We start from the raw sequence: 26,581 nt of genomic DNA, 5'->3' as shown, positions 1-26,581 counted from the left end.
AGACAAAGTCCTTTAAAGACACAGCTACCAACAATGTATCAACCTAAACTACAATTTCTGGATCCTTCTTTAAACTTTCTGTCATCATTGTTTGGATCTCTCAGTGCTCAACTTTTTAGTTTTGAAGCAGCCCTACTGAACTTACTTAGTAAGCATTCTCAACTGTTCTACTGAGATCTAGTTACTTTTCAGCTCAAGTTTTCTAATTTTGGGATAGAGAGGGTAAAGCTATTTTTTAAGAATAAGCATCTCAGGGGTTAATAAATCTTATTTTAATCAGGATTATAAAATCCTAATCCTTCTGGGTGGCCTTTATTTTGGGGCCAGAATGACAGCCTCTCCGGTCTTTATCTAGTGTTCGTAGTCCTTGCCAATGTGAGAACATTTCAAGGCGTCTTTAACATATATATGTGGTTAGAGCCTCTTGCACCATAAAACGGTTAGCCACGGACCCACATAAAACAGTCAGTCTACAATGAGGTTGAAGCTTTGGAAACAAGCACATCCTTTTCAGTGGTGCTTGCTTTTATAATGTGTCATTTAGCAAATGGACTGTGAAGAATTAGTCATGCCAAACTTCTAACCATCCGATGACTAGCTACAGACTAAACATCCCAGATGAAAATTTTTAGATTTTAAAGCTTCAGTCTTTCAAAGTTCAATTAAAATAAAATATTTACTAGGACCCCCAAGTTCTAGTCTAACTTGTTTGCACATTTCAGAGATACAAGTTCAACACTTAAGTAGCAAACCATTATGAGTTCCTTCGTGCCTCTCAGGGATGGTTTGAGAAAATGGATTATTTGAAACCATTGTAATCTTTGTGGTAAAAAACACAATATACTAAATTAAGTCAAAATGTAATATTTTTAGGCACATTAGTAAAATCACGTTGTTATATTCCTCTTTCTGTTGCTAATATTGTACGTCCAACCTGAACACACTCTTGTATTTAGGAAGCCAGACCCTTTGTCTAGCTTCCTGTAGGTCTGGGTGCCCTCAACCTGTCCTCAGCTCTTCAGTAGTTACCTAGGTCTGAGGCCTGACCCTGGGATCTCCTATGCCATCTGAGCTGACCTTTTCACTGGATTCCATGCCCTGGTATCTTCTTAGAATACTCTTCTTCCTTTTTAGAGCTCTATTATTTTAAAAGTCTCCTTATCTTTTTTCCTGTCCTCATCTTGATCATTTCCCTTTATCTTTATCAGTGAGTTCAGTATTCTTGACCATAAGCTGCTATAAAGATCTTAATATGTCAGTTATATTGCAATATGATTTTTAAAAAGATTTTGAAATTATGAAGAACATCACAGAGTGAAAGAGTTAAAAAGAGTGTGCCAACATGTTTTCTTCCTATTCAGTTTGGTCAGGGGAACCCAAGTTGAATAGACATTGTCCGTATAGAAAACAGGTTTCCTATTTCCATGGGTAGCTGTTTGAAATTAATGTTCACTACTTTGTGACAATCAACAAATACTTATTATCTTGTATATACATAATATGCTGGAAAAATATTTTATATTTGTTAATCTGGCATTCAGGGCTCCCATAGACTGGTCAATGCTTATCTTTCCAAACATATATCCTCAGAACTTGCCGTATGGACACTGTTCTAGCTGGAGTATTCAGTTTGCTCACCTTGCCCATTCCTAATTCTGTTCATTTGCTAAAGCCATTCTTTGCTTTACTCTGCCATCCTACATCACAAACACTGAAGATTCTCCTATTCTTTTATGCTTGTATAATTCCTAGCCTAGGAGACAATTTCATATAGTTTTGCTCTAATAGAGCTTACTTGCTGACTTATCTGGCACTTAATAATATACTCCTTTGACATAATGTACTGGACATATGGTGAAATGGTTTAGCATTTGGCCTTTGGAAACAGCAAAGCAGTTTTCTATCATAACTCCATGACTTCCTAGCTCTGTGACTGTGGGAAAATTTGCTTAACCTCTCTGAGTCTGTTTCCTCATCTCTCTACTGGGGATAATGATAATACCCACCTTACAGGGTTGTTTTAAGGATTAAATGTGTAAAAGTACCTAACAGTGCCTTGTGACACAGAGTAAGCACTCAGTTAAAGTTAGCTATTATTTTTTACCTCAGGTCTTTTTCTTTAAACTTATATATGGACTCTCTTCGCATCATTAATGGAAGGATTACTATCTGTCGTTACCTATTATGTGCCAAGCACTGTGCTAAGCACTTTCACTTATGTTATCTTAATCCTCACAACAATCTTGAAGTTAAAACGATTTGATGTAGAGGCCATATCTGGGAATTATTAGAGCTGGGGTTTTGAACTTAATTATATTTGGCTCTAAAGCCTTTCCATTACTTAATGGTGGTTCTTCATAGACATGGGAAACTTCTTGTTTTTCTCATAGGGCCAACTGAGTGTTGTGTATAAACCAAGTTCATTCATTTAATGGATTTATTGTGTATAAATTAATGAAGTGGGACTTGGGGCTTTACTCCATTTATGCTATTGCTTTTTGTGGCTGACAGTCATAGGTTTTCTTCCTTCTTCACTCAGAAAGTGCTTCCAAACCCCTTTTCATTCTCCGTATTACTAAAGGCACTGATACCTTTATTTACACTTAACCACTACATGCTCTTGCACATCAACTTTATAAAAAAAAAAAAAAGCTTTGCTAATTTTATTTATTTTTTTAAAGGGAACTTTATTTATTTATTTTTGGCTGCATTTGGTCTTCACTGCTGTGTGGGCTTTCTCTAGTGCAGTGAGCAAGGGCTACTCTTCATTGCGGTGCATGGGCTTCTCATAACAGTGGATTCTCTTGTTGCAGAGCATGGGCTCTAGGCATGCAGGCTTCAGTTGTTGTGGCACGAGGGCTCAGTAGTTGTGGCTCCCAGGCTCTAGAGTGCAGGCTCAGTAGTTGGGGCACATGGGTTTAGTTGCTCCGCGGCATGTGGGATCTTCCTGGACCAGAGCTTGAACCCATGTCCTCTGCATTGACAGGCGGATTCTTAACCACTGTGCCACCAGGGAAACCCACTAATTAATTTTAAACCACCTAATCCAACCCCTTTATTTATAATTGAAGCAAACAAGGCTCAGGGTAGCTAAGAGACATGCCCAAGGTCACAATAAAGCTAATGGCTGATGATCCATGTTCTTGGCTCATAACCAGAGTGCTATTCATTATACCAGGAACCCCTTGAGAAGAAGCACTTGAAAATATTATTGTCATAAGCAGTTAAAAACCTCCACCTGCCATCTTACTTGTGGTGGTAATTTAATAGTAAATCCTTGTAAAATATAATGTACAAAGAAGCTTCCTTCTGCACTAAGTTCAAATGAGTAAAATCTAATCATAAGACTCTGTGTACATGAAGAACATCTGACTATTGCTATTTTACAGGCTATATGTTTCATGAAACCAGAAGGGGTTCTAATTTATTCTGTATGGCAATTGGCATGGGACATCTTATAAAGGCCAGAACTGTCAGGATAGAAAAATTTAGAGGCTCAGAATAGAATTTTAGAATTTGAAAAAAATGTTGTGAATATCTAATGTAATCTAATCAAATTCCCTTCTTTTTTATAGTAAAGATTTTGAAGCACAGAAAGTGATTTGCATGGCTTTACAGTAAAATCTGTGGCAAAATCAGCAGCACTTTTCCCACAATACTAAATTACCTCTCTTGATTACCTCAAAATTAAATTGTGTTGATTGTCACAGAAGATTGCAGGAATAAATCCTTTTGGAAGAATGTAAGACAACCTTCAGGGAACTAAAATTAAACATTACCTTAATCTCCTTTTGGAACATGAACCCCATTATTATTCAGGCAACTTCATTGCATGTGCAGATTTTCTTGGCTTTTTGATAGTCCTTATGTGTTACTGGCAGAATTGTTTTTTCACCAGAAACATCAGACTTCAGAAAGAGAGAAAAATGGAATTATTCACCTAAATGGCAGCTTTGAAATTCTCCAGATTGTGATCTATTCTAAAGTGGCCTCGATTTTTCAGCAACTTTCTGGACATGGAGAAGAATCAGAATGGGAATCATTCTCTAAGAGAATCAACGATTCTTTTCTAATGTCTTAGCCATAGAGACAGCAAAACTGTCTGGCTGTTCAGTAGAACTTTAACAAAATTTTCGTCCTTGCTGTTTTCTTTAGGTTGTGGAATGAGTAGGTACACCTATTGGAGCCCAGAATTTGAGAGAAATTTTGTAGTATTGTCAATTTTTAAAGAAAATTTCATTCTTCCCAGTTTGTGCTCATATAGATTCCTGCCTGCTTTTTTTCTGTCACACCATACTACCCAGTCTGCGTCTAAAAAATCAAGACGAGAAGATGACAATCAACATATGGCACAATGGGGAAATGCATCCATACTCTCAGCTCAGCCCTGTCCTTCAAACTCTGGAGATTATTTAGAGTCAATCGCAGGACACTGGTGAGTGTGGGAAGCTCTTGGAGGGGTGAGGAGTGGGAGGGTGCCAGGAGCCTGAAAGATCTTATGAAAGCGCCCTGCCTAGCTGGCCTAGGATTAACCTGTCGTTTCCCAGCCAGAGCTAGCCCAGCTGTCTTGCTTTCCAGGGGTCTCTCATGTTAATCTGTGGAATTGACCAACTGAGTTTGACCGTGACTGGCTTTGTTTTGCAAAACAAAATTGGTAAGGCAGGCCTCATGCTGACTGACTGAATGGTGTCATCAACCCAATTCAAGGGGTGCCACAAAAGCAAGGAAATGAAACTTCAATTTCCTCCTCATGTTAAATGATAGCTTATCATACCAATTATGACCCTTCTGCAGCTCAGGGCAAAGTATTTTATTGCTTTGTGTGTGTGTGTGTGTGTGTGTGTGTGTGTGTGTGTGTGTGTGTACAACCATAAACCACTCTCTTCTACTTTTTCCTCTAACCCCTACCCCCACCCTACACCTGATTAAGGCTCATTGGAAAGGGCTAGTCTCTGTCGTCAAAGGACAGAGAGCCAAAGCCTCCTTTTTTACCCCTACCAACCTGTCATGATTTTACCTTGATTCTAGGAAGTACGAGATTTGTTTTAAAGCAAAACAGAAACAAACAGGGTGCAAGGAAGCCTTTCTGGCTTCAGAGCACCCTTTTAATGTTCAGCTCCTCTCACTACTTGGATGAGTTTGCCTCAGTTTTGGGCCAGGCAGAGATTGGCTGCTTTCATCCCTATGTTCCTACTGCCCCTGTACACACTTTTTTTTTTTTTTTGCGGTAAGCAGGCCTCTCACTGTTTTGGCCTCTCCCGCGCAGGCTCAGCGGCTATGGCTCACGGGCCCAGCCGCTCCACAGCATGTGGGATCTTCCTGGACCGGGGCACGAACCCGTGTCCCCTGCATCGGCAGGCGGACTTTCAACCACTGCGCCACCAGGGAAGCCCCCTTGTACACACACTTTTATTAGAATATTTATCACACCACGTTTTTATGGGCATAGGTGTGCTTTCCTTCTTGATTGGGAGGAAACGTGTCCCTTCGTGTTTACCTCCCAGACAGGCACCTAGCACAGTCCATCATGACCCATAAAAGACATTTACTGATTGAATAGATTGATGGAGGCCCCCCACAAAGGTTAGCTCTTATATTTCCCTACCTGCCGGCAAATCTGTACCCATCTGTTCCTAAAATCAAAAAGAGGCTCAGTTGCTCAGGTTATTCAATAGGCACTTGTGGACGTCAGTGGGAGAGGTGTGGTGCTTCTTTGGACCTGTGCCCTCTTCCCTTCACTTCCTACTCCTTTTAGGAAATCTCATTTACTCCCATGGCTTCAGAAACTCTCTCTGTATTGGCAACTCTTAAGTTTGCATCTCCATCTCAATTTTCTTTTCTAGTTTATTTAGTATCTTTCCCAGACTTAATAGCCAATTGCCTGCTTGATATTTCCACTTGAATGTCTCAGAAAAATTTCAAAGTTAATGTGCTTGAAATGGAACTCTTGATCCCCATCTTCCCATTAGCCCTAACCTGGTCCTCTCATTTTGCCTATGTCCGTAAACAGCACCACCTGCCACTCAGTTACTAAAGTTAGGAAACTGGAAGTCACCCTAGATCCTTCCCCTTCTCTCACCCATCACATCCAATCCATCAGCAAATTTTATTGGTTCTACCTCTTTTATACATACTGCCCATCTTCCTTCTTCCCTCTGTTCACTTTATCCCTACCTTAGTGCAAGTCACTATCAGCTCTTGCCTGTCTTAATACAACTGCCTCCTTGTCTTCAGCCTTCCACGCTTGACTATCTCCAGATAACAGCCAGTTTTCTTACAAGGTAAATAGGATCCTATCATCCCCTAGCTTAAAATCTTTTAATGGTTTTCCATTTCTCTGGAACAAAATTCAGACATTTTACTGTGACCGATTGGGTCTTCAATGATCTGACCCCTGCTTACTTCTCTAAGTTCATCTCATGCCACCACACGCAAAGCATTCTCCAGTCATATCAAACTTTTATCAGTTCCTGGAATTTTCCAAGCTCTTTTCTGCTTTGGGCCTTATTGCTTGTTAATGCTTCTCTCTGAAATATGTTTTCTTGAAGCTCTTATAACTAGTTCCTTTGGTATAACTTTAAATGTCAACTTCACAGAGAACCTTCTCTGACCACTTTTTCTTAAGATGTTGCCACCTTGTTATAAGAACCCTACTATTTCCATCATGACACTTAACTCAATCTGTAATAATATGTTTTTTAACTTGTTCATTGTATGTGTCCTCCATGAAAATGCTAGTTCCATGAGGGCAGAGGCCTTGTCAATGTCATGAACTTCTTCATCTCTCGCATTAGTGCTATGCCTATAACAGAGTATGTGGTCAAGAAATGTTTATTGAATGGATGAAGTGGGTTATAAATAGGAGGGCTATATAATTGCCATCAAACAGTACACTTTTCAGAGTGAAAGGAGGCGCAATTACAATTATACTTGGGACAGCAGGCATAAACCATGAAGCAATAGGAAGAGCAGTGGATTTCTAGAAATATCAGCATCGAAGATGACTCTGATTTTGTGCCCGTCAACATTTTTATTCAGGTGAAGCCGATTTAAGGTGAATACCAAGGAGGGGGAAAAGGGGTACATGCCATGAAGTGTAGTGTAGCAGGGGGAATGAATGGGCTGGCTTTTTCCTTTGCTTTGGGCTCAAGTGGTAATGGTATGTTTGGGAACCTCAAGTGTTCTCTTTAAACTTAAAAATTTTTTAATATCACATACCATATACAAGACCTCCCCCATCTGTTACCTGTCTGAGTTACTGCCTAGCTGATTGGTCCTGAGAGTATTTTGGGCCACTCCCCCCACCCCCAAGAGCAGAGGTCCTAGCAATTGCTTGAACTTGGAATTAGGAGACCTGATGTCTATCCTCAACTTGACCTTTAACTAGGCAAATGACCTTGGGCAAATGTCTTTCCTCTTCTGTAAAGTGAGAGGTTTGTAGGAGATGAATTCTAAGGTCTCTTCCATCTCTGAAATTCCATGACCTGTACACTTAACACCACCTTTGGGCAAGACTGGCTAGTGTCTGGAGAGCAGTAATCACCCACCAAATGCAGAGTGTCATGAGAGGCTTGCAGAGGCACCAGGGTGGGTAACATGGCCCTACCTCCAAGGAGGAGACTTGTCAGCTCTATTGTTGAGGCATAGAGAAACACATAATGCCTAGATAGCATAGGCAGTGAAATTTAGATTCTTTCAGATACATGGCAGGTCATTTCAAAGAGCAGATAGACCTTAAGGAGGGAGTATTTGAAGTTGAGGAGGCAAAGGTATCTCAGGGAGGGAAATGGTCTCAACTGGGATACAGAAATTGCATGGGAACGGCATATACAGAGAATTGTCATAACCTGGTCTAGCTGGAACTGAGGAAGCAAGGAATAAAACTGGAAAAGCAAAATAGGAACAGTTACCTCTGGGGAGGGCAGTGAGCTGGGGGAAGAAGGGAGTGAAGGTATTATTCACTTTTTGATCTGTTTACTTCTAAATTTTTTGGATTTTTATGAGATTATATTCATAGAAAAAAAATTTTAATGTTTACAATAAGATAGTGTCAAGTTTAGGAGACTTGAAATGTCAGGCCAAAGAACTGGAATTGTATTCTCTAGGACATTGCAGGTTTTTTGTTTTTAATCAGGTAATGATGAATTGAATGTAGTGTACTAGTAAGATAAGTATGGTAGCATTGTGTTAGGTGGAGAGTTGAGGGGCAAAATATCAGTTATTGAGTTGGTGCAAAATTCTGGTACAATATGAAGAGTTGAGCAGAGGGACAAGTGAGGGGTGACTCATTAGTAGGCCTTAGTCACTCAAAGTTTCATTGGATTACTGATGGAAGCAGAGGAATCATAGAGAAAATCAATTCTGTCACTCAAGTTGAAACATCCCGTGGAATATTAGAGCTGTGGTGCCTAGACCTTGCACAGAAGTGGGGATTTTGGAATCATCAGCACAGAAATAAAACTGGACTTTTAAAGTAGCTAAATGCTTCACGGGTGAGAGCAGAGAAGGAAGTGTGTCCTGTCAGTTTCATGTTCTTGCCCTGCACTGCCTGCAAGCCTCTAGCACAGGAGGACCCTGATGACTGAGGTTCCAGCTGATGCAGCTGGGAATCAAGGCTACTTGGCTGAAATGAAGGGGTTAGAAATGAACTTGGGCCATGGAGAAATGCAAGTGGGGCCTGATGGGGCAATCAAAGCTCTGTGACAGCCAAGCATAGGCAGATTCTTCAGATACTTGAGGGCAAAGAGGTGATGGCAATTGAGGTTTGACAAGGGTTTCTGGCTCACACCCTCACCTAACCCCTCACAGAAACCCAAAGCTGGTGTGCATTTGAAGACGGTCTAAGAAAAAGTGTGTGAGAGAGAATTAGTGAAAAACTGAAGTAATTAGGGTTATTTGGCTTTGAGAAAAGGAGTATTTTGAAGGCCTCAATCCATAATGAGAGGTCCTAGAAGATTTCGTAGACTTAAAATATAGCAGTGCTTACTCAGCCATAAAAAGCAACGAAATTGAGTTGTTTGTAATGAGGTGGATGGACCTAGAGTCTGTCATACAGAGTGAAGTAAGTCAGAAAGAGAAAAACAAATACCGTACGCTAATGCCTGTATATGGAATCTAAAAAAACGGTACTGATGAACCTAGTGACAGGACACGAATAAAGATGCAGACATAGAGAATGGACTTGAGGACACGGGGGTGGGGTGGGGAAGGGAAAGCTGGGACGAAGTGAGAGAGTAGCACTGACATATACACACTACCAAATGTAAAATGGATGGCTAGTGGGAAGCAGCCACATAGCACAGGGAGATCAGCCCAGTGCTTTGTGGCGACCTAGAGGGGTGGGAAAGGGAGGGTGGGAGGGAGGCTCAAGAGGGAGGGAATATGGGGGTATATGTATACATATAGCTGATTCACTTGGTTGTACAGCAGAAACTAACACACCATTGTGAAGCAATTATATTCCAGTAAAGATGTAATAAATAAATAAATAATAAAATAAAATATAGCAGTGCTGATTCAGGTTAGGCATGCAGCAAATGTCCTAATAGGCACTTTATCCCAGGGAGGGAAGTACTAGCTTCTCCCTCCCTCTCTGATGGTCTTTCAACACAGAGTGTAAAATGTGCTTCTCTTCCTTAGGCCTTAGATTAGGAGCTCTCCTATTAAGAAGCAGGTAGCTGAATCAAGTGATCTCTTATAGATTGCAAGAAGCTCCTGATGAAGAAGTGGCCATTTTAGGATCCCCTAGTCCTATCATAGGCCTAGGCAGGTATCTGAGAATCTGAGAGGAATGCGCATCACCTTTCCCTTACCCACATCCCACCCACCCCCTACCCATATTCCACTTCTCTTACCCACAGCCTCCTTCCTCCCTCACTGACCAAGTGCAGTCTGAGGCTTCCCAGAGCCTGGGCCTAATTTCTTCAGTGCTTTCATTGGTCATCATACATTCATTTCCTGATAAAAAGGGCAGCCTGGCAGGGTTGGCAGGGCACCAGCCATGGAGAGTGTGCAGGGCCCTGGAGTCTAACGTTCAGCTATCTCACTTGGTGATACTGGGTGCGGGGGAACTTTCCTCCTCTAAACCTAGATTACCTCCTCTGGTAGGGAATGCAACCGAATTAAAATGGTGTAGAGCACTAGTCCTACCCAAAGGTCTTTAACTTCTTCTGGAAGTCTTTGCTCTGGTCTTTCTTTTCATTTCATCCCCCACACCTCAAACCTCTTTATCTGGGCCTTTGGTCACTGTCTTTTGTGATCAATGATATGAGTAGTTTGTGATCTGGGGCTAGAAATTTGTCTTTCTGTCTTTCCTGTATTTTTTTCCTCTAGCCTCTAAAATAAACACCCCTCTTTTGACATTCCTTTGAAACTTTGACCTCTAATGTAGACCACAATGGTTAGCCTTTTTCTTTGAGTACCCCCTGGAGAACCAGGATTCTGCCCTCCCAAGTCAGCAGGAGCCAGGCTATCTGCTTTATCATTCTAAGGAAGGCCTTTGCAAGTCAAAAGTTAGGTTTCTTCTTTCTGGAGAAGGGCTGAGAAATGTGACTCTTCTACTTGTAGAAGAGGGAGGAAAAGGACACCTTTCACTGCATATAAATGGAGTCATTCTACAAAGCTGTCATGACAGCTGGAGAATGTCGCAAGAGACCCCTGGGGTCCCAGAGTGTAAGTGGTATAAAGGAAGAGTATAGATTTATGTGGTAATAGGTCCGAATTCAAATCTACCTCCATGTGTTTAATTTTAGGTTGGGTGCTTAACTTCTCTGAGCCACAGTTTCCACAGTAGTAAGAGGGGAATAATTGTAACTCTAACTGGATTGTTCTGAGGATTGAAGGAGATAGTATATATTAAGCATCTGACACTTAGTAGGTCCTCAGTTACTCCCTTTCCACCCTTGTGATCACCCACCAGCAAGCCCTGAGGAGACTGGCAGGGGACCATGGGAAACTCTGGGAATAGGCCTTAGGGTTTTCTTAATTCTGCCCACGGCAAAGATCAGACAGGAAGAAAAAGGAGAAGGAAGATGAGGTGGAGGAGGAGGAGAAAAAGTTTTGTAGGGGCCTGGCAAGCATAGACTGAGAAAATACAGACTTCTGTTCTCCAGGCAATGTGAATCAGTGCCTGGATTTACTGAAGTGGGACTAGGCTCATGGACAGGTTTCTCTCATTGAGTCAATTCCTTTTTCAGCAGCTTTTCAAGATCTACTATCAGATTGTGGCTGCCAACCTGCCTGTCTTGGGCCCTGGACCTATCAAACACGGGGTTTTTACTGTTTTGTCACCTTAATGATAGCCAGCTTGTTAAGGATGAGCCAAAAGGGAAGGAGTGTAGGGTTGTAACTAATGAATCTGAATGCCACTGTAATGCCTTGGAATGAGTCCTTGACAGGAAGGTGATGGATGCAGAGAAATCCAAATTCCTTTAGTTTCTGGCCCAGGGTCCATGTGGGAAGATTGGTTGATGTGATTGATTGCCATGAGGGTAAAATGAATGAGGTTGGAAGAGGCTTGGGAGGAGTGGGACTATGAGCTTTTTGGGGAAGTAGGCAAACTTTTCATGGAATTCCCAATTGTTCTCCCATAAGATTATTTGGGAATGTCAACAAGGTCCTGGGGAAAATGTCAAAGCATCAGATACCTGGGGTCTTTGGATGGAGATTCAGTTATGAATAAAGAGAAAAGTCTAGTTTGTTCAGTTCCTTGGCAGTGTTACAACTCAGGTTTCATGAGTAATTTGGCATCTGTGTTTATTGTCTATGTTTATTGAGGGTTTTGAGGGTTCAACATCAAGCTAGATAATTTTTTTTTTTTTTGTCTGAGCCCCAGGGAAATAATCTTTTCTTTTGGTTGCCTATTGCTTCACCACAATTTTTGTGCTTGGATGATATCTCTTCCATTCTCCCTTCTACCACTGCCACCACCACCACCATCACACACACACACACACACACACACACACACACACACACACACACACACACACTTCTTCGTTGCTAACTGTAGTGTTTTTTTTTTAACCTTCCTTAGAAGGAGGGAGGTAGAGGAAATCTTCCATTTCCTTGACATAGGCTGCATTTTTATGGATTTCTCTTTATCTCTGGCTTCTGGCATCTGTGATAGTTTTAAATGCACAGAAGTAATAGATACCAGGGTAGACTTTCAAGGCGCCTGCTTATGTTTTCTCCTGAGATGCCAACTTCCTTAATGAACATTTCACCTTTCTTTTCACTCAAACAAACAAAAAAATGGATTAGTTATTCCCTGCTGACATTAAAAAAATAACTTACTATTAATTTTTTTGATGACAAAAATATTTGTTTATTGTAGACAAATATAAAAATACAGAAAAACACAAAAAGGAAAACAAACCACTCAACTTTGGTATTACATGATAGCTAATATTTTCCTATTTTTAAAACGAAATTGGGTTCATCCTGAACATGCTGTTTTGTAATTTACTTTATTCACTTAATTATATCATGCATGTTTTTCATGTTACTAAATATTTTTCAGAATATTATTTTAATGGCTAATATTCCATTGTATAGCCATGACTTAACTTGTTTGCCCTGATGTTGAACATTTAAATTGTTTTTCAATTTAAAACATTAAGCTAAGAATGTTTCCCCACTCTTGGTGACCAGTCATTTTACTTGTTTATTCAACATATTTGAAATACGTCCCCCCTGCAGGGTGTTTGACCTTTGCAGAGAGGGGAGACTCCAAAGGCCAGGATGCTCAGATTTAGGAGACCAGTGGTTGAGCCCCTAGGGCTCTCTTTATGGGAAACTACTCCTCCCCCAAAGCTTACCAGTAGAAGATGTAGAAGTGTAAATGAGGAAGGTAGAATCCACAACTTTCCTAGTCTCTTGCCTTGGGGCCCAGGTCCTTGGTGTACAGACACCCCAGGAAGCCCAAGTTAAGAGAGCAAACACACTTTGAATATGATTCAAGTTCGAAGGGCTTGCTTGTTCCTCAAGTTGCTTAGGTTGCATTAAAATAATACTTTACAAATTCAGAAATCTGGATTCTTTTCCTATAGGCCAGTTCTTGGGTCTCAATTTTATTATCTGTCAAACACTGATATCAAGGGGGTTGGATATTTCCAGTTTCTCCTTTTAGCCTTGTGTATAATTGGGATATAGAGGCAGGGTTTCTCATTCCCTTTCTGATCCTAAGGTTTCCAAGGAGAGAAATAAAAGGTCTCAATTAAATATATATTCTAGAAGCATTTATTGCAGAATGAAGATGAGTTCCCAATCTGGGAAAATAACAAAAGAGAGTTGTTCTACAGCTCTTTGGGGGAAAATCCCTCTTGGGGGGCCTTGAGCAGGTAAGTTGTAGTCATCTGTCCACTTACTGTAACCATCCCTTCTCCATGGCTCCAGAGATAGTTTCTGAGCTGGAAAAGTCATGAGGTTATATTGGGTACTGGTTTCCCCAGGGTTGGGTGGGGTGAACTTTTCAAAAGTGCATATTGAGGTAAAAAACCCAACACTTTATATACCTCTCTCTAGGCAGGTATGTAGCCTCTGCCCCACTTATCTGTATGAACTTGTAGTTGGTCTTTCTGGAGCTTGCCAGAGTAGGGGAAGGTTGCTCCTTCAGGACTCTGGACAGAACTCTCATTTTTGGCTTCCATTCTCTGATTCTCAGCCATACAGCTGGGTTGGACGTGGTCTGAAACTCCAGGGGCAAGTACTTTGAAGGTCTTTTTGGATATGGACCCCAAACCAAAACTCCCCCTTCAGCAAACTGCAAAATTACAGGCAGAAAGACCAGGAAGTAACTTGTAGGAAAGATGAAATGGGGTCTACCCAAGTTAGGAGGCCCAGATTCCCATTTCAGCTCTGTCAGGAACATGCTGTATAATCTTAGGCCTCCGTTTTCCCATGTACAGCAGATATCAAGAGGACTACAGATCAACCCTGTGACTTTCCAATTGTTTTTCTTATCTCTTCTCTCCCAGAGAAAAGCTGTGTCCCCCCTCCATTGTCATGCAACTGAGCAAGTAAGTTCCTGTGGGGTGCTATCGTGTGCTGCCCTTGCCCTGGGACCAAGCACTGCCTGGGGAGCGCGTGCAGTAGTACTTGCTCACCACATGCCTACACTGGTCACACTTGACCGTGCAGCACCACTGGAATTTGCAGTTACAGCTGCTTATAGCCTCAGTTCTCTTCTCTTCCACCTGCAGGCCACACTCTGTACACAAGCGCCCGCAGCTGCATTGCTCCCACCTGGATGTATTGTGGCTGTTCTGCAGACACTCCCGACCCTCTGTGCCATAGATGCCCAAGCTGGAGTTGCGGGTACAGTAATCAGGCGATTCCTCTAAAAAGATCAGCTCAGCTTCTGCACTAGGAAGGAAGGCCTCAGTGGGTGCCCAGTGGCCCTCGGCACTGTTCCCAGCCCTTAGCCGCCGCTTATCCATCTCAATTTTCAGTGCCTGGTCATACTTGGCCTTTAGGTAGTTGCCCATCTCCCGGAAGTTAGCCAGCTGCAGCCAGCATGTCTGGATGCTACAGCTCCCTGAGATGCCATGACATTTGCAAGTCCTTTTCATGGTGGCTCTCACTGCCTTCACAGAGAGAAAGAGAGAGGGAGGACAAAAGGAGATTGGCTCTGGGTAGAGAAGACCAAAGGCTAGTAATTAATGGAATATTTTAGAGTTGTGCTTCTTAACTTTAGAGTACATTAGAATTATGAGGGAGGCCCGTAAGAAGATCTGGGCCCTACCTCATATCTTCTCAATTAGGAAGTTCAGAGGTTTAAAGGCCATGGTATTGGTGATTTTAACGTTCCCCTGAGTGATTCTTATGGAAGAAGTGAGGCAAGTGTTGAGAAGGTTACTGAAGTCAGGTAACCTAGGCTGAAGGCCTAACTTCATCACTTGTGAGCTTGTTTCTCTTTCTGCCCATAAGAATAAGAATGATCAAGAAAGTAATTTGTAAATTAAAAATGAAAAACATGATCATTGGCACTGTTATTGTGTTGAAGCTGGGGGCTAGAGTATTTGTGGGTATTTGGATTTGTCTTTTGGGCCCTCTCCCGGAGGGAAGGAAGCTCTGAACCCCTACCCCCAAGGTGATTACCCATGGTTGTAATTGTCTTGAAAACCTCTTCCCTTTGCCATGGGCAACCAGGACATCTAGGTATAGGTTCAAAGGGAAATTTCTATGCTCTTAGCTTCTAATACAACTAGACTCCAGATTTCAGTTCAGGACATTCCAAGGATTGCTACCCCACCAAAAGTCTTGAGGGAGATTAGACCTTCCAGAGAAGCTTAGATCAGTCCCAACCCCTCTAAGCCCAGAAAGACATTAGGACATAGGTTGTATGATAAACCCCTGTTAATTTCCTAGAAATGCAGTTGAAATGGTTAAAATTTTAAGTCATGAAAGCAAGGCCTTTGTTCTGTGTTCTCAGAAACCTGCCTGTAGAAGGAGTTAGCATATAAGGTTTAGTGATAAAAGGACTAGACTAAAAGATCTGTGTTCATTGCCTGGTTCTGATACTTGTTAGTTGTATTGCCTTGGCCAAGCCACGGCTCTGCCTTAACTGGCTTTGTCATCCAGAGAATGGGGGTAGCTATCCCAGTCCTGCTGGATGGTGTGAGGATGAAACATGTATGAGACAGCTCTTGGTAAGTTGTGAAGGTCTGTATGGATGTGAGGCTTTTGTAAATACTGAGCCTGTTGGCTCATTGGTCAACTCTTATACGTACCAGCCTGCCTGCCCTGTTGTTATGAAGATTCATCAGGGCTCTGGCATCCTTCCCCTTCTCCAGACTGTCCACGAAGAGTTTGGAGATTCTTTCCCCAAACTCTACATTGTCGCTGCAGCCTCCCCAGATCCAGCCATGGCCTCCTACACATAAGGAAAGAATAAGTTCTGTGTATGGCTTCCTGCTAAGTCCCTGGAGAAGAGTCAAGGTCATTTTAGCTGACATAGACAGACCATCCCCAAGAGTCCTAGAAGTGTGTATAGCTATAGCTAAAGGTGAGACAGGGAGGGAATTCCCTGGTAGTCCAGTGGTTAGGACTCCGCACTCTCAGTGCCAAGGCCGGGGTTCAATCCCTGGTCAGGGAACTGAGATCCTGCAAGCCACGCAGGGCGGCCAAAAAAAAAAGGAAAAAGGTGAAACAGGGAAATGGAGGTATTTTGGGTGGGGGTCGGGGGGAGTCCTATTCCCAAAGCCAACTGCCCACCCTTCAGGTACTCCCCAACTCTAGACAGTTCAACTCTATACCCAAAGTAAAGGTAGGCACGCTGGGGCTGGCCTAGAGGATCTCAAATGTTCACTGCAGTTCAAACATTCTAGAATTCTGTACCATTATGCTACAGTAGTCTTGTTAGAGCCACCTCCTCCCTCATTAGTGACAAATCTAAGTCTCTTAGGCTGTCTGCAGATAATTGGGTAGCTCTGGATTATGCACAAGTCATTCTAAGCCTGAAATACAAGGGTTAGCTTTAAACTCTCTTTGGCCTCCTCCTTCCTAGATGCCTTGTTGGCTTTAGAGCTTGGTGCTACTTGCTGGTCCCGGAATCATGGATCCAGCTCAGTTCTTACGAGGGTCTAGATCTAGGAGCTCCCACCAATGAAGCTGCTGCTAGAGTCTAAGGGTTTGAAGAAGCTGTGTCCCTCAGCCTTTCCCTGGAAGAGTTTAGCCTATGCTCAGCTCTATACCCTTCACCTCTTCCCACCCCCATCAGAGAGCACAACTTACCTGTTTTTCCATTTTTTGACTCATCACAGCCACAGTTTTCAAAGTCGCCCATGCTACAGTTCTTGGTGATGGTGTACATGACTCCAGCAGAGCTGATAGCATGAATGAAGGAAGTCTCCCTGGTGGCTTTGGAAAGAAAGAGGGGGCTGGAAACTAGGACCCTGATGACCCAAAGAAGAGTTTTTGGAAAAGAAATGCCATTTCATTTCTCTCTCCTGTCCCCCTCCCTCTTTGGGTTTATTAAGAGAATGCTCTTCTACTTGAGAGAACAGTGCATGCCTTTCCAGCATCCTTACTTCATCCAGGCAAGAACGAGCATCCCCATGCTACAGACGGGGAAAGTAAAACCCAGAGGTAGAGTGATGAGACCAAGGCCACTCTCCTCACCAGTTATGGTGTTGGGACCAGGACACTATCCCCCTGATATCCAGCCTAGGCCTCTGTTCATTAGCCATTGCTTCTTGTCCTTAGGCAGTGAGGACTCAGAGCTATGAGGCTGGCTTATGAAAGTGAGAAGGGTATTTTCTTCTCTCTGACATGGAGTTGGAGCCATGTAATAATCATCATGATAATACCTACCACTTACTGAGCTTGTATCTTCCTAACTCTTTATAAACGTTGTCCCATTTTACTTCTCATCCTATTTGTATACCCCACAGGAAGATACTTTTTTTCCTATCTTCTTTACTTCCTTCCCCCTAGTTTTCTCAGGCAACTCTTCATTAATAGTTTCTACATAAACAACTTTCATGCAAACTACTATACATAGTTACAAACAACTGCTCACACACACAGACACACACACACACACACACACACACACATACACTCAAGTTGAAGCATAGCTCAATGTGTGATCTCTCAGTTTCTCTGTTGTTGGGATTTTATGACAGTTGAAACTCCCTTAGGGGCTGCAAACACAGAGCCCTTTCCCCACTTTTGTTTCATGCAAATCAGTACAAGATAAGTGTGTACAAACACAAATACAGACATGCATTAAAAAATAGAGTTATTACATTTCTATAGAGATACCTTTGTATTCACCTCATTCAACCCTCACAACACTCCTGGTGAGCTAAACAGCTGACCTTATTGACCCAAATGACAGCACTGAGGTTGAGAGAGGGAGAAGTAACTCACTTGAGGTCACACAACAAGGAAGTGGCAGCTCACTGCTAACTTTTTCATTGCACTGTACACATACATGTTACACATACATATATACTTCAAGCCCAACTTCATGGACATATACCCCCTTGTACAGGTGCACAAACTTACCACTTCTCAGCCTGTTGTGAGTGGAAAGCTGGAGAGCATTTTCAGGGCAGTTCCAGCGTTCCCAAGCAAATTGGAACTTACACTCCTCAACGCCACTCTGGGCACCCAGGGCCACACTGGTGGTGTAGGTCAGATAGGCCTGGCAGAGGGAAAAGGATGTGAGCTTCAACCCTGGCTCTAGTCAGGTCATCTGGGTCAGAGGGTGCAAGCAAGACTCAAATGGGTTAGCTCTCCATTAGGGAATAATCAATCATAGGTTCCTCTGGGTGGGTGACTTCTGGCACTATCTCCCTTCCCCTTTTTTCCTTCCCCAAAAGAGTTCCCTTAGGAACCTGGATGGGTAAAAACAGGAGCAGGAGATCATCCTACCTTGGGACCTGTTATCAGGAAATTGTTCACTGACCTACCAAAAAGAGAAAAAAGTGAGGTAATGGTGAATGGGGATGAGGTAGTAGAAGCTTCCTTGGTGAGGAGGGGGGGTGGGGGGGAGGGAGAGGGAAGGACTTACCAGGCAGAGGCACTGAAGGTTGCATAGCATATGCCCACAGCCACCCTGAGCATAAACAAGTCCCCCATGGCCCTTCCCACCCCCAGGGGACCAAGTCTAGCCCAGGGCCAAGTCCAGAGAAGTGAGGAGAGGGCAGGATCTTTCTCAGTATTTATGTTGGGAAATGCTGAATGGCCAAGGGGGAAAAAATCAACAGCTCTTCTCATTTGTCCCTCACTGGCAGGGCTGTAGGAGCCACTGACCCAATGGGGGACCAGGGAGGAGGGACTCAGCCCAAAGCCTCCAAGGGAAGCCCCGCCCTGCCCCGCCCTGCCAGCCCTTCTTCCCTCCCAGGCTGACAGATGGGCTGAGGCCTTTCCCTACCCAGGAGGTTTCTACCCTCTATAAGTCAGACTTTTGTCTCTTCCTGCTTGAGGGCTCATTTTTCAGAATCTTGTAGCCCAGAGCAAGCAAGTTTCTTACCTCTGCTAATTCTAAAGATAGGTCATCTATCCCTCAAAGTTACAGCGTCCTCACCCGTTAATAAGACCCCACTCCTTACCCTGCCTTCCTCCTCAAGGTGTTAATAATTATAGAGGAACTCTACTTGGGGCCCTCTCCTACTCATTTTACCCAAGCAACCAAGTGCACCATTCCTACCTCCTCCCTTGGTGACTGTAAAGTCACGTGGGACCCTGGAGCAGACACACTTCAGAGGCTACCTCTCAACAGTCCCTTCTACCATATTCTACCAAAGTAAGTTCTGGTAAATTTCCTTCATTCCTAGTAGGTCTACCATTTTATATTTGTTAGAGCTCTAGTTTGTTAACTGCTTGTATATGTGAGAATCAACCTTTGGGCCACCCAGGGCTATATTTCAGAAGACTGATGCCTTTCTTTCTGATAGCACTTTGTTGCTAGGACATAAGCTCCTTAGGCAGGAATCTGTCTTTAAGATTCACTTTGTATTCTTAGTGCTGAAGAAGATGTCTGGATGAATGAACCAATGAGTGAAGGAATGAATGAATAAAAGAACTTGTGGCCCCTAGGAAGAACCCGAAGCAATACTAGGTAGGGTCAGGGACTGCAATGAAGGGGTGGAGACCTTCCGTGGTTGGTGAAACTCTTTTCTAAGGCTGGGGAAGGCAGGCTAAAGAGATGCAGAGGAAAGTACAAACCGGAAGTTACAGTCCTAACTCATTACTCTGTGACCACAATCCAGATCACTTCACAGCACCCTGGACTGGATTTGGATGAGAAAGGGAGCTCAGAAATCCCCCCACCAAAGGAGTTCCAGGGGCCAAGGAGTCTCCAGGCCTTTTTAGAGCAGTGAACTCAAAGTGTGCGCTGGGATTAGTGTCAGCCTGCAAACTATTATCTTTATGTGAGAAGATAAGTACAGAAATGAAAATGTTTAGAAATTTTTATAGCAGTTTGACAGAGTGATTTTAGATATGTTGAAATCTTATAAGAAATTTGGGCTCCTATTCTGGGTCTTTTTTTCTGTTTCATTTTTCTAGGAGGATGGGTATGAATGTCTCAAATGCAAAATGTCCTTAATGGACTAAAGCTCTGGCTCTCAGCCCCAGCAAGCTCTCTTCCTTTCCTTGCTTGTGGGATTCTCTCCTTGGGGAAGAGAGGTGTCCCACACTGAGTTACTTGGGAAAAGCACACTGAGTTTTGCCTCAGTGGCCTTTTCTCTGTTTCCTACTTTTCCCAATCAAGAATCTAATATTTACACCTGAAACTGATTTAATATTGTAACTGAATGATACTTAAAAAAAAAGAATCTATTGTTTAATTTTCACTTCTTAAGACAGCAGAGTTGATTTCCATGCCACTGACTGTGTGTTCAGAACAGGGGTCACATTAGACCCAAGGACTCTCCCACACCCCTTAAAAGAGTTTCAGGAGTGATCCCACATTCACTTCCTGTGTATGAGTGGCTGGGTCTTATTCTTCTGTGCTCCCCATAGCACTTGGCTTTAGTTGGTACTCTATAAACATATTCTTTAATTTTCTAGGAAGGAGAGGGGACGGTGGTGAGCTTTTTGTGTGTAACCTTTGTGCATGCTCCTGCTCACGTTCTCTAAAGATCATATAAATTCTCTAAAAGGAATTTAGGATGTTAAAGAAAGGCCTCTGCTCCAGGTATTAGGAGCCTTGGATGTTGGCCACTAATTTATTATGTGACCCTGGGCAAGCTATTTACTGTCATGTGGACTCAATTACTTCATTTGAAAAATGAGAGAGTTGGGAAGATGTTGAGTGTTGAATAACCTCTAAGGATTCTACCAGCTCTCTTACAAGCTATAATCCTAATTTTATGATTTACAAAATTTATTAACCCCAGAGGTGATTGTAGGCCAGAGATGGGAAAGTCTTGTCTTCTCCAGCTGTCAGCATGGGAATCTTATGTATCTTTAAATCCTTCAGTTGACCATCTGGATAAGCCTGTGAGATGGATACCTGGAGGGCAACCAATGGCTTCTTCAGAGTGCTTTGGGACTCTGTCTACATAAGACCGTTGTGCTGGACTGATCATAGTCATTCATTGTGGTAGAGGGTCTCCTGGAGGGAGAGAAGAGCCAGAGATTGGTGCTCCACACTGAAGTTTACACATCATTTATAGCCAGCTTGTGCATCCATTTCCTTAACCTCAGCTCTATTATCTCATTAGTTTTTAAGTGACGATTCAATTCTTTCAACTGTTGGTTTCTCTCTTCTGGGAATGGAAATCAGGAACTGAAGACCAGAGTAGACGACAATAGTGGAGGTAGAGTGGGCCTATGACCAGACAGAATAGTAGTATATCTGAGCTAGTGGTGTGCTGGTAGATATTCAACAACCAGTTTCTGTGTGATAGGAGACATGATTGGTAGTGTTTGCTGATTTGCATGGTGTAAATACTTCCACCATGGCTGATTTCAAACTACCATTGTGGACTTGGGAAGAGACAAATAGTGGCACATCATTATACAGTATTTTTATCGTAGGTATAATAGATGTAATTAACCTTAAGGGTATAGATAATAGTAAAATCTAGTAAAATAATAAGGAAGTGATAAATTTTGACTACTTATCTTTGTTTTTGTTTGGCCATGTCATGCAGCTTATGGGATTTTAGTTCCCTGACCAAGGATCGAACCCCAGGCCCCGGCAGTGAGAGCACTGAGTCCTAACCACCGCACGGCCAGGGAATTCCTTTTTATTTTCCCCTTTGTTTTTAATATAATTAATTTATTTATAAGTTTAATTGTAAGTTTGTATAATTTAATTTTAATAACAGCTGTGTTTAACAACCAGTTTGCAAAATTCCTAAAAATTTCACAATAGGTTCTCTGAGACTGGACAAGCTGCCTCCCACCACACCGCTGGATCCCTGTATCCTCCCTCTAGGCTACTGGGAGGTAAAGTGCAAAAGATTTCTCTGTAGAATTTAACACCAAATATTTGTTTGTTCCAGTTATGTGCAAGGCTTTAACCTTTGCTGAGCCAAAGTCTTGCTATCTGCCCTCAAGGAGCTTAGTATCTAGTAAAAAGGAGATAAGGTCTGTATCTAACTATAATGTAGGGCATCGAGTGGTAGGTGGAATGCAATGAATAAAGGCACTGTATTCCACTGGAATGGTATTCATAGAGCTAGAGAGGAGTAGGACGGGTTAATCCTGAAGGCCCCTTCCACCTCATGTTCCAGGATGTTGAGATACCAGGAGTCTTAGGGGAACACAGGGGGCAGTAATCAGTGAGGAGTAAGCCAGAGTCACCCTTGCTGTGCCCAGCTTCAGGAAATCTAGAGGCCATTTATGGAGGCATAGAGTGTCTGAGCTAGAGGCTCCCATTTTTACAAGGATATAACTGAGGCCCAGAGAGAGAGGATTTACTCAGGGTTACAGAGTGAGTTGGGGCCAAGAGAGCCTTGATGCTACCATCCTGGTTTGCCCAGGACTGAGGTGTTTCCCGTGGTATGGGACTTTCAGTGCTTAAACCAGAACAGTCTTGGGCAAACCAGGATGGTTGGTCACCCTGCGGTAATGGTGGTGTGCATCCTAAGCTAATGCTTCTTCCAGATGTGCATTCTCACTAAACTCCCCAGATCCCTGGTTCCTCCACATTTCTTTTCCAGGCTCCTTTTTCAGGGCTCTGAGACTAGAGGGGCTGCTTAGACTATGGAGCAAGTTGGGGGGGTGTGGGAGTTGAGTGAGAGGGTGGAGAGAGGGTGGAGATGGCTGGAGAATGCCAGAAGAGAAAGAGATAGGATTTCTGACTTTTAACACTCCTCTGCTAATTAGATAAGGGGTGGAGATGGGGGGTAGAGAGAATGAGCCTCCATGCATATTCTTCTGAGCAGTGACACTGAGCAGAGCTCAGGAATTTTTAATCTCTGGTCTCCACCCCTCCTCCCTGGAAGCTTGTCTCTTCCCACCCCCTGGTGACTCCCAGTCCAAATGCCACAGCTGCTTGAGCTCCTGACCCTCCCTTTGACCCCCCAATTTAGCCTCAATGACTTGCAAAGTTCCTCAACAATATACCCAGGGAAGGAAGAGGAGAATACTTCAATTTTCCCTTTGGGATCTAGGTTTCCAAGTGTGGGAAAGAAAATAGGCCTTCCTGTGTGGAAAATGGGAGCAGTTGCTGGAACACATGGGCCTGTGAGGGCTGGGGTACATTAGAGGGGATAAATCTGCAAGCCATGACTAGCTGTTTCTTGCTTGAAGGTATATTTCCTTCATCAGTTGGGAAGCTCCTTAGGGCTTGCCCTTGTCAATCCCAGCCACACAGGAATCTCTCCAAGGATAGCAGAATATGCTCCCATCAGCTGAGGTGCCCAGGTGGCAGAAGCTGCATCATCATTAGCCTAGAAAGGTTTGGAGTTGGAGGGGCTCATCCAAGGAGAGATTTTGGTTGGCTAAAACCCCTTTATTATATTTTTTATTCTCTCACTGTCCAAAACTCCCATCTCTGGACATTAGATAGGGCACAGAAGTTCCAAGTTAATGTTTCTTGATTGATTGTTGTCGAAGAAAGTACGGAGATGATTGTGGAATTTTATTAGTTTTCAGAGAAGTATGCATCCATCTATCCATTTATTTATTCTAAAAATATTTACCTACTTAGTTCAGGCTAGTATTCAGCACTTATGGGTCTAAGATGAATTATCATTACTTGTTTTTATCCTGGAGGAGCTCTTAGTCTGGTCTGAGAAAAGTCTGGTCTGAGAAAAGCTTAAATAATTTATAACAATACAGTGAGATAAAGTACTCTGGAAAAGTTGGAGGGGGAGTAAGGATAATGAGTAAATCTCCATAGACAAGGACTTCTGATAGAGACCTGCCATCTGGTGGCGATGAATGGTACAACATGCTCTTTGTTGCTCTGATGTGGGATTCAGTATTGCAAATTTCAGCCTTTATTGAGCACCTGCCCAATGGGTAGCCAGCCCAGTGGTTGGCACTGCGATGCATATACATTAAAGCTTCTAAGATGACATTGGTACTTAAAAAAACTTGCAGTGTGCTTGTGGATATAAAGCATAATTGAAAAAGTTATCAAGCAAACAACATTATATTTGATATACACACATGAACAAATATACATTAAAAATATGTAAATGATTAATAATTGTTACCAAAAAGTAAACAAAATGGAAATATGTAAAGTAAAAAATGAGAGTCTCAAAAAAAAAAGAGAGTCTCCCCCATCCCACTCCCTGTGAGTAACCATTATGAACAGTTTAGTGTGGATTCTTTGCATGTACAAATGTTGGTAAATACATACATAATTTAAAAAATAGAATTGTGTTGTTATTCCTCAATTTTGTTTTTAAACTTTTATATCATGGACCCCTTTCTGTGATACTACATATTAATCTAACTTGTTTTCTCTTAATTTTTATATTAAATAAAAAATTAAGCATGTTAATATGAGTAAGTAGTCTATAAGGTTTGTTAGGAAAAGCAGCAGCCTCAACTACACCCACACCGTCCTCTCAAGAAGCAGCAACTTTCAATTCTTTTATCTGCTGCTATTAGTGTTATCTCCATGTTTCTAAAAAGCCTATTCGTGTTCTATTTATTGTTTTTTTTTTCAATTTTAGGTATTATTTGTTGAATTCCCACCATGGATGATGAGGATTGGCCTTTCTTTTCTTTTCCCATTTACCAAATACAAATGCACCTTTCTCATCTTTCCATCTCCTCGTATAGTTAAATTTACTTAGGTCAATATTGAATGTTTACATTATGATCATGTATACTATTTAGAGGACAGTCATGTAATAAATCAGGCTTACTTTTCTTTCCCTACATGTCTTTTTGTTTTCCCTGGAATTAATAATTATCTGTTTTTGTTTGCTTAGTTTTCTATGTAAATTCTGCCCTTACCCAAAAGACCTCTCATTTAACTCTCAGACTTGCTCCAATCTGGCCTAGTTACTTCTCTGCATACTGCATAGCTGTCATCCTAGTGTCTTCTTTCACCATCAGCACGAGGGTTCACTTTGCTTCTCCACTTTGTTGCACATCCTGTTTCTTAAATCTTATGTCTTTTTATCTTAGTTTACTCCCTCATTTTGGTAGATAGCATTTCAGTAGCTTCCTGAGAAAGGGTGCATAGGAAGCAAATTTTTTGAGACCTCACATATCCAAAATGTTTTATTCTACTCTCACTTGATTGATATTTAAAATTTTTAAATTACTCTTTTGGTAAGGTATAGAATTGTAGATTGGAAATAATTTTCCTAAAGAATGTTGAGGTAAGTGTTCCAATGTCTTCTAGTTTCCAAGGTTGCTGTTGAGAAATCTTATGCTGTATTGAATGCTAATCTTTTGTAGGTTACCTGTTCTTCTCCCCACCCTCCTTAGAAGCTTTTAGAAACTTTTCTTTATCCCCAGCACACTGAAGTTTCGCAATGATGTGGCATTGGTGTAGAACTTTTTCATTTTTTGTGTTTAGTACTCACGAACTCTTTCAATCTGTAAACATGTCTTTTTGGACTGGTAAACTTTCTTATATTATTTCTTTTTTTTTTTTTTTCTTATATTATTTCTTTGATAATTTCTTTCATTTTCTATGTTTTCTTTTTCTACAATTATTTTTTGTGTGTGTGTTTGGGGAGGCGGAGTTATCGAGCCTCCTGGACGGATCCTCTCATTTTATCTCTTCTTTCCTGTTTTCCATTTTTTTCGTTGTTTTATTTTCTAGGAGAAAATAAGAGTTTTCTCATATTCTTTGTTCTTGTTTCATGATCGCAATAAAAAAAAGTTTCTCAAGACTTTTTTTTCCTGGTTTCTCAAGACTTGTAAATTCAGTTGCTTTCCACCTTTCCAAATTTTGTTTTCCCTCTACTTTTGGCTCCTCTTTGACTTTGGAGTTTTGTGCTTAAAAAAAGTCCCTTTACTATTTTGTGAGGAAGGGACAATAAGTGCATGTATTCAACCTGCAATGTTTAACTAGAATACACATACTTGTTGTTTTATGTCAGATTTCTTAAAAATAAAATTTAAATTGGGGAAGTGAAATGCAACTGGGATGGTCTGAGTAAGATCAACTTCTGCCAGTGCTTAGCAGGGACTATCTTCCAGCAGCTGACTTGATCTCTCCCTGCCCAACCCAGGAAATAGAATCAAGGAAAAATCAGGACAGATAATGAAAGGACCATTCTTAAGTACTTGGAACTATTAAAAAATGGAAGAGCAGATTTAACATTTTAGTTTTAACGTTATAGTGAACAGTGCTTCTTTCTAAACGTTTACAAACTTCTCTAACTTTTTCTTTCACGCTCACTGTTCCATTGAAACTACTTTAGATTACCAGTGATCTCCACATTGCCGAATCCAGAGTTGTTGTAGATCATTCAGTCTCCATCTTGTAACCTTCACTTCTTTCAGCTTCCAGGACTCCAGAGATGATTGGTTTCCCTTTTACCTCTGGCCACTCTGTCTCAGTCTGCTGGTTCCTCTTCATTTCTCAGACCTATCAATATTGGAGAGCACTGAGGCTCATTCCTCAGACATCTTCTATTTTTTTGTCTGTATTTACTCCCATATAGTGGCTATCCCAAAATTATATCTTTTTTCTTAA

At 41.9% G+C, this 26,581-nt stretch overlaps 1 protein-coding gene across 1 annotated transcript; it reads right to left on the bottom strand.

The window, feature by feature from the left end:
- Window positions 1-14,036: 14,036 nt before the first annotated feature.
- Window positions 14,037-18,588, bottom strand: WNT8A (Wnt family member 8A). Its single transcript, XM_065873693.1, has 6 exons — window positions 18,521-18,588; window positions 18,382-18,415; window positions 18,013-18,151; window positions 16,735-16,860; window positions 15,732-15,874; window positions 14,037-14,585 (listed from the first exon to the last, which is right to left on the bottom strand). Exons 1-6 carry the CDS (start codon window positions 18,586-18,588, stop codon window positions 14,037-14,039), a joined length of 1,059 nt encoding a protein of 352 aa, XP_065729765.1.
- Window positions 18,589-26,581: the final 7,993 nt, after the last annotated feature.

This window comes from Phocoena phocoena, chromosome 3 (genome assembly GCF_963924675.1).
Source record: "Phocoena phocoena chromosome 3, mPhoPho1.1, whole genome shotgun sequence".
Classification (NCBI taxonomy): domain Eukaryota; kingdom Metazoa; phylum Chordata; class Mammalia; order Artiodactyla; family Phocoenidae; genus Phocoena; species Phocoena phocoena.
Note: the sequence above shows the minus strand (reverse complement) of the source record. Positions and strands in the feature narration are given on the sequence as shown.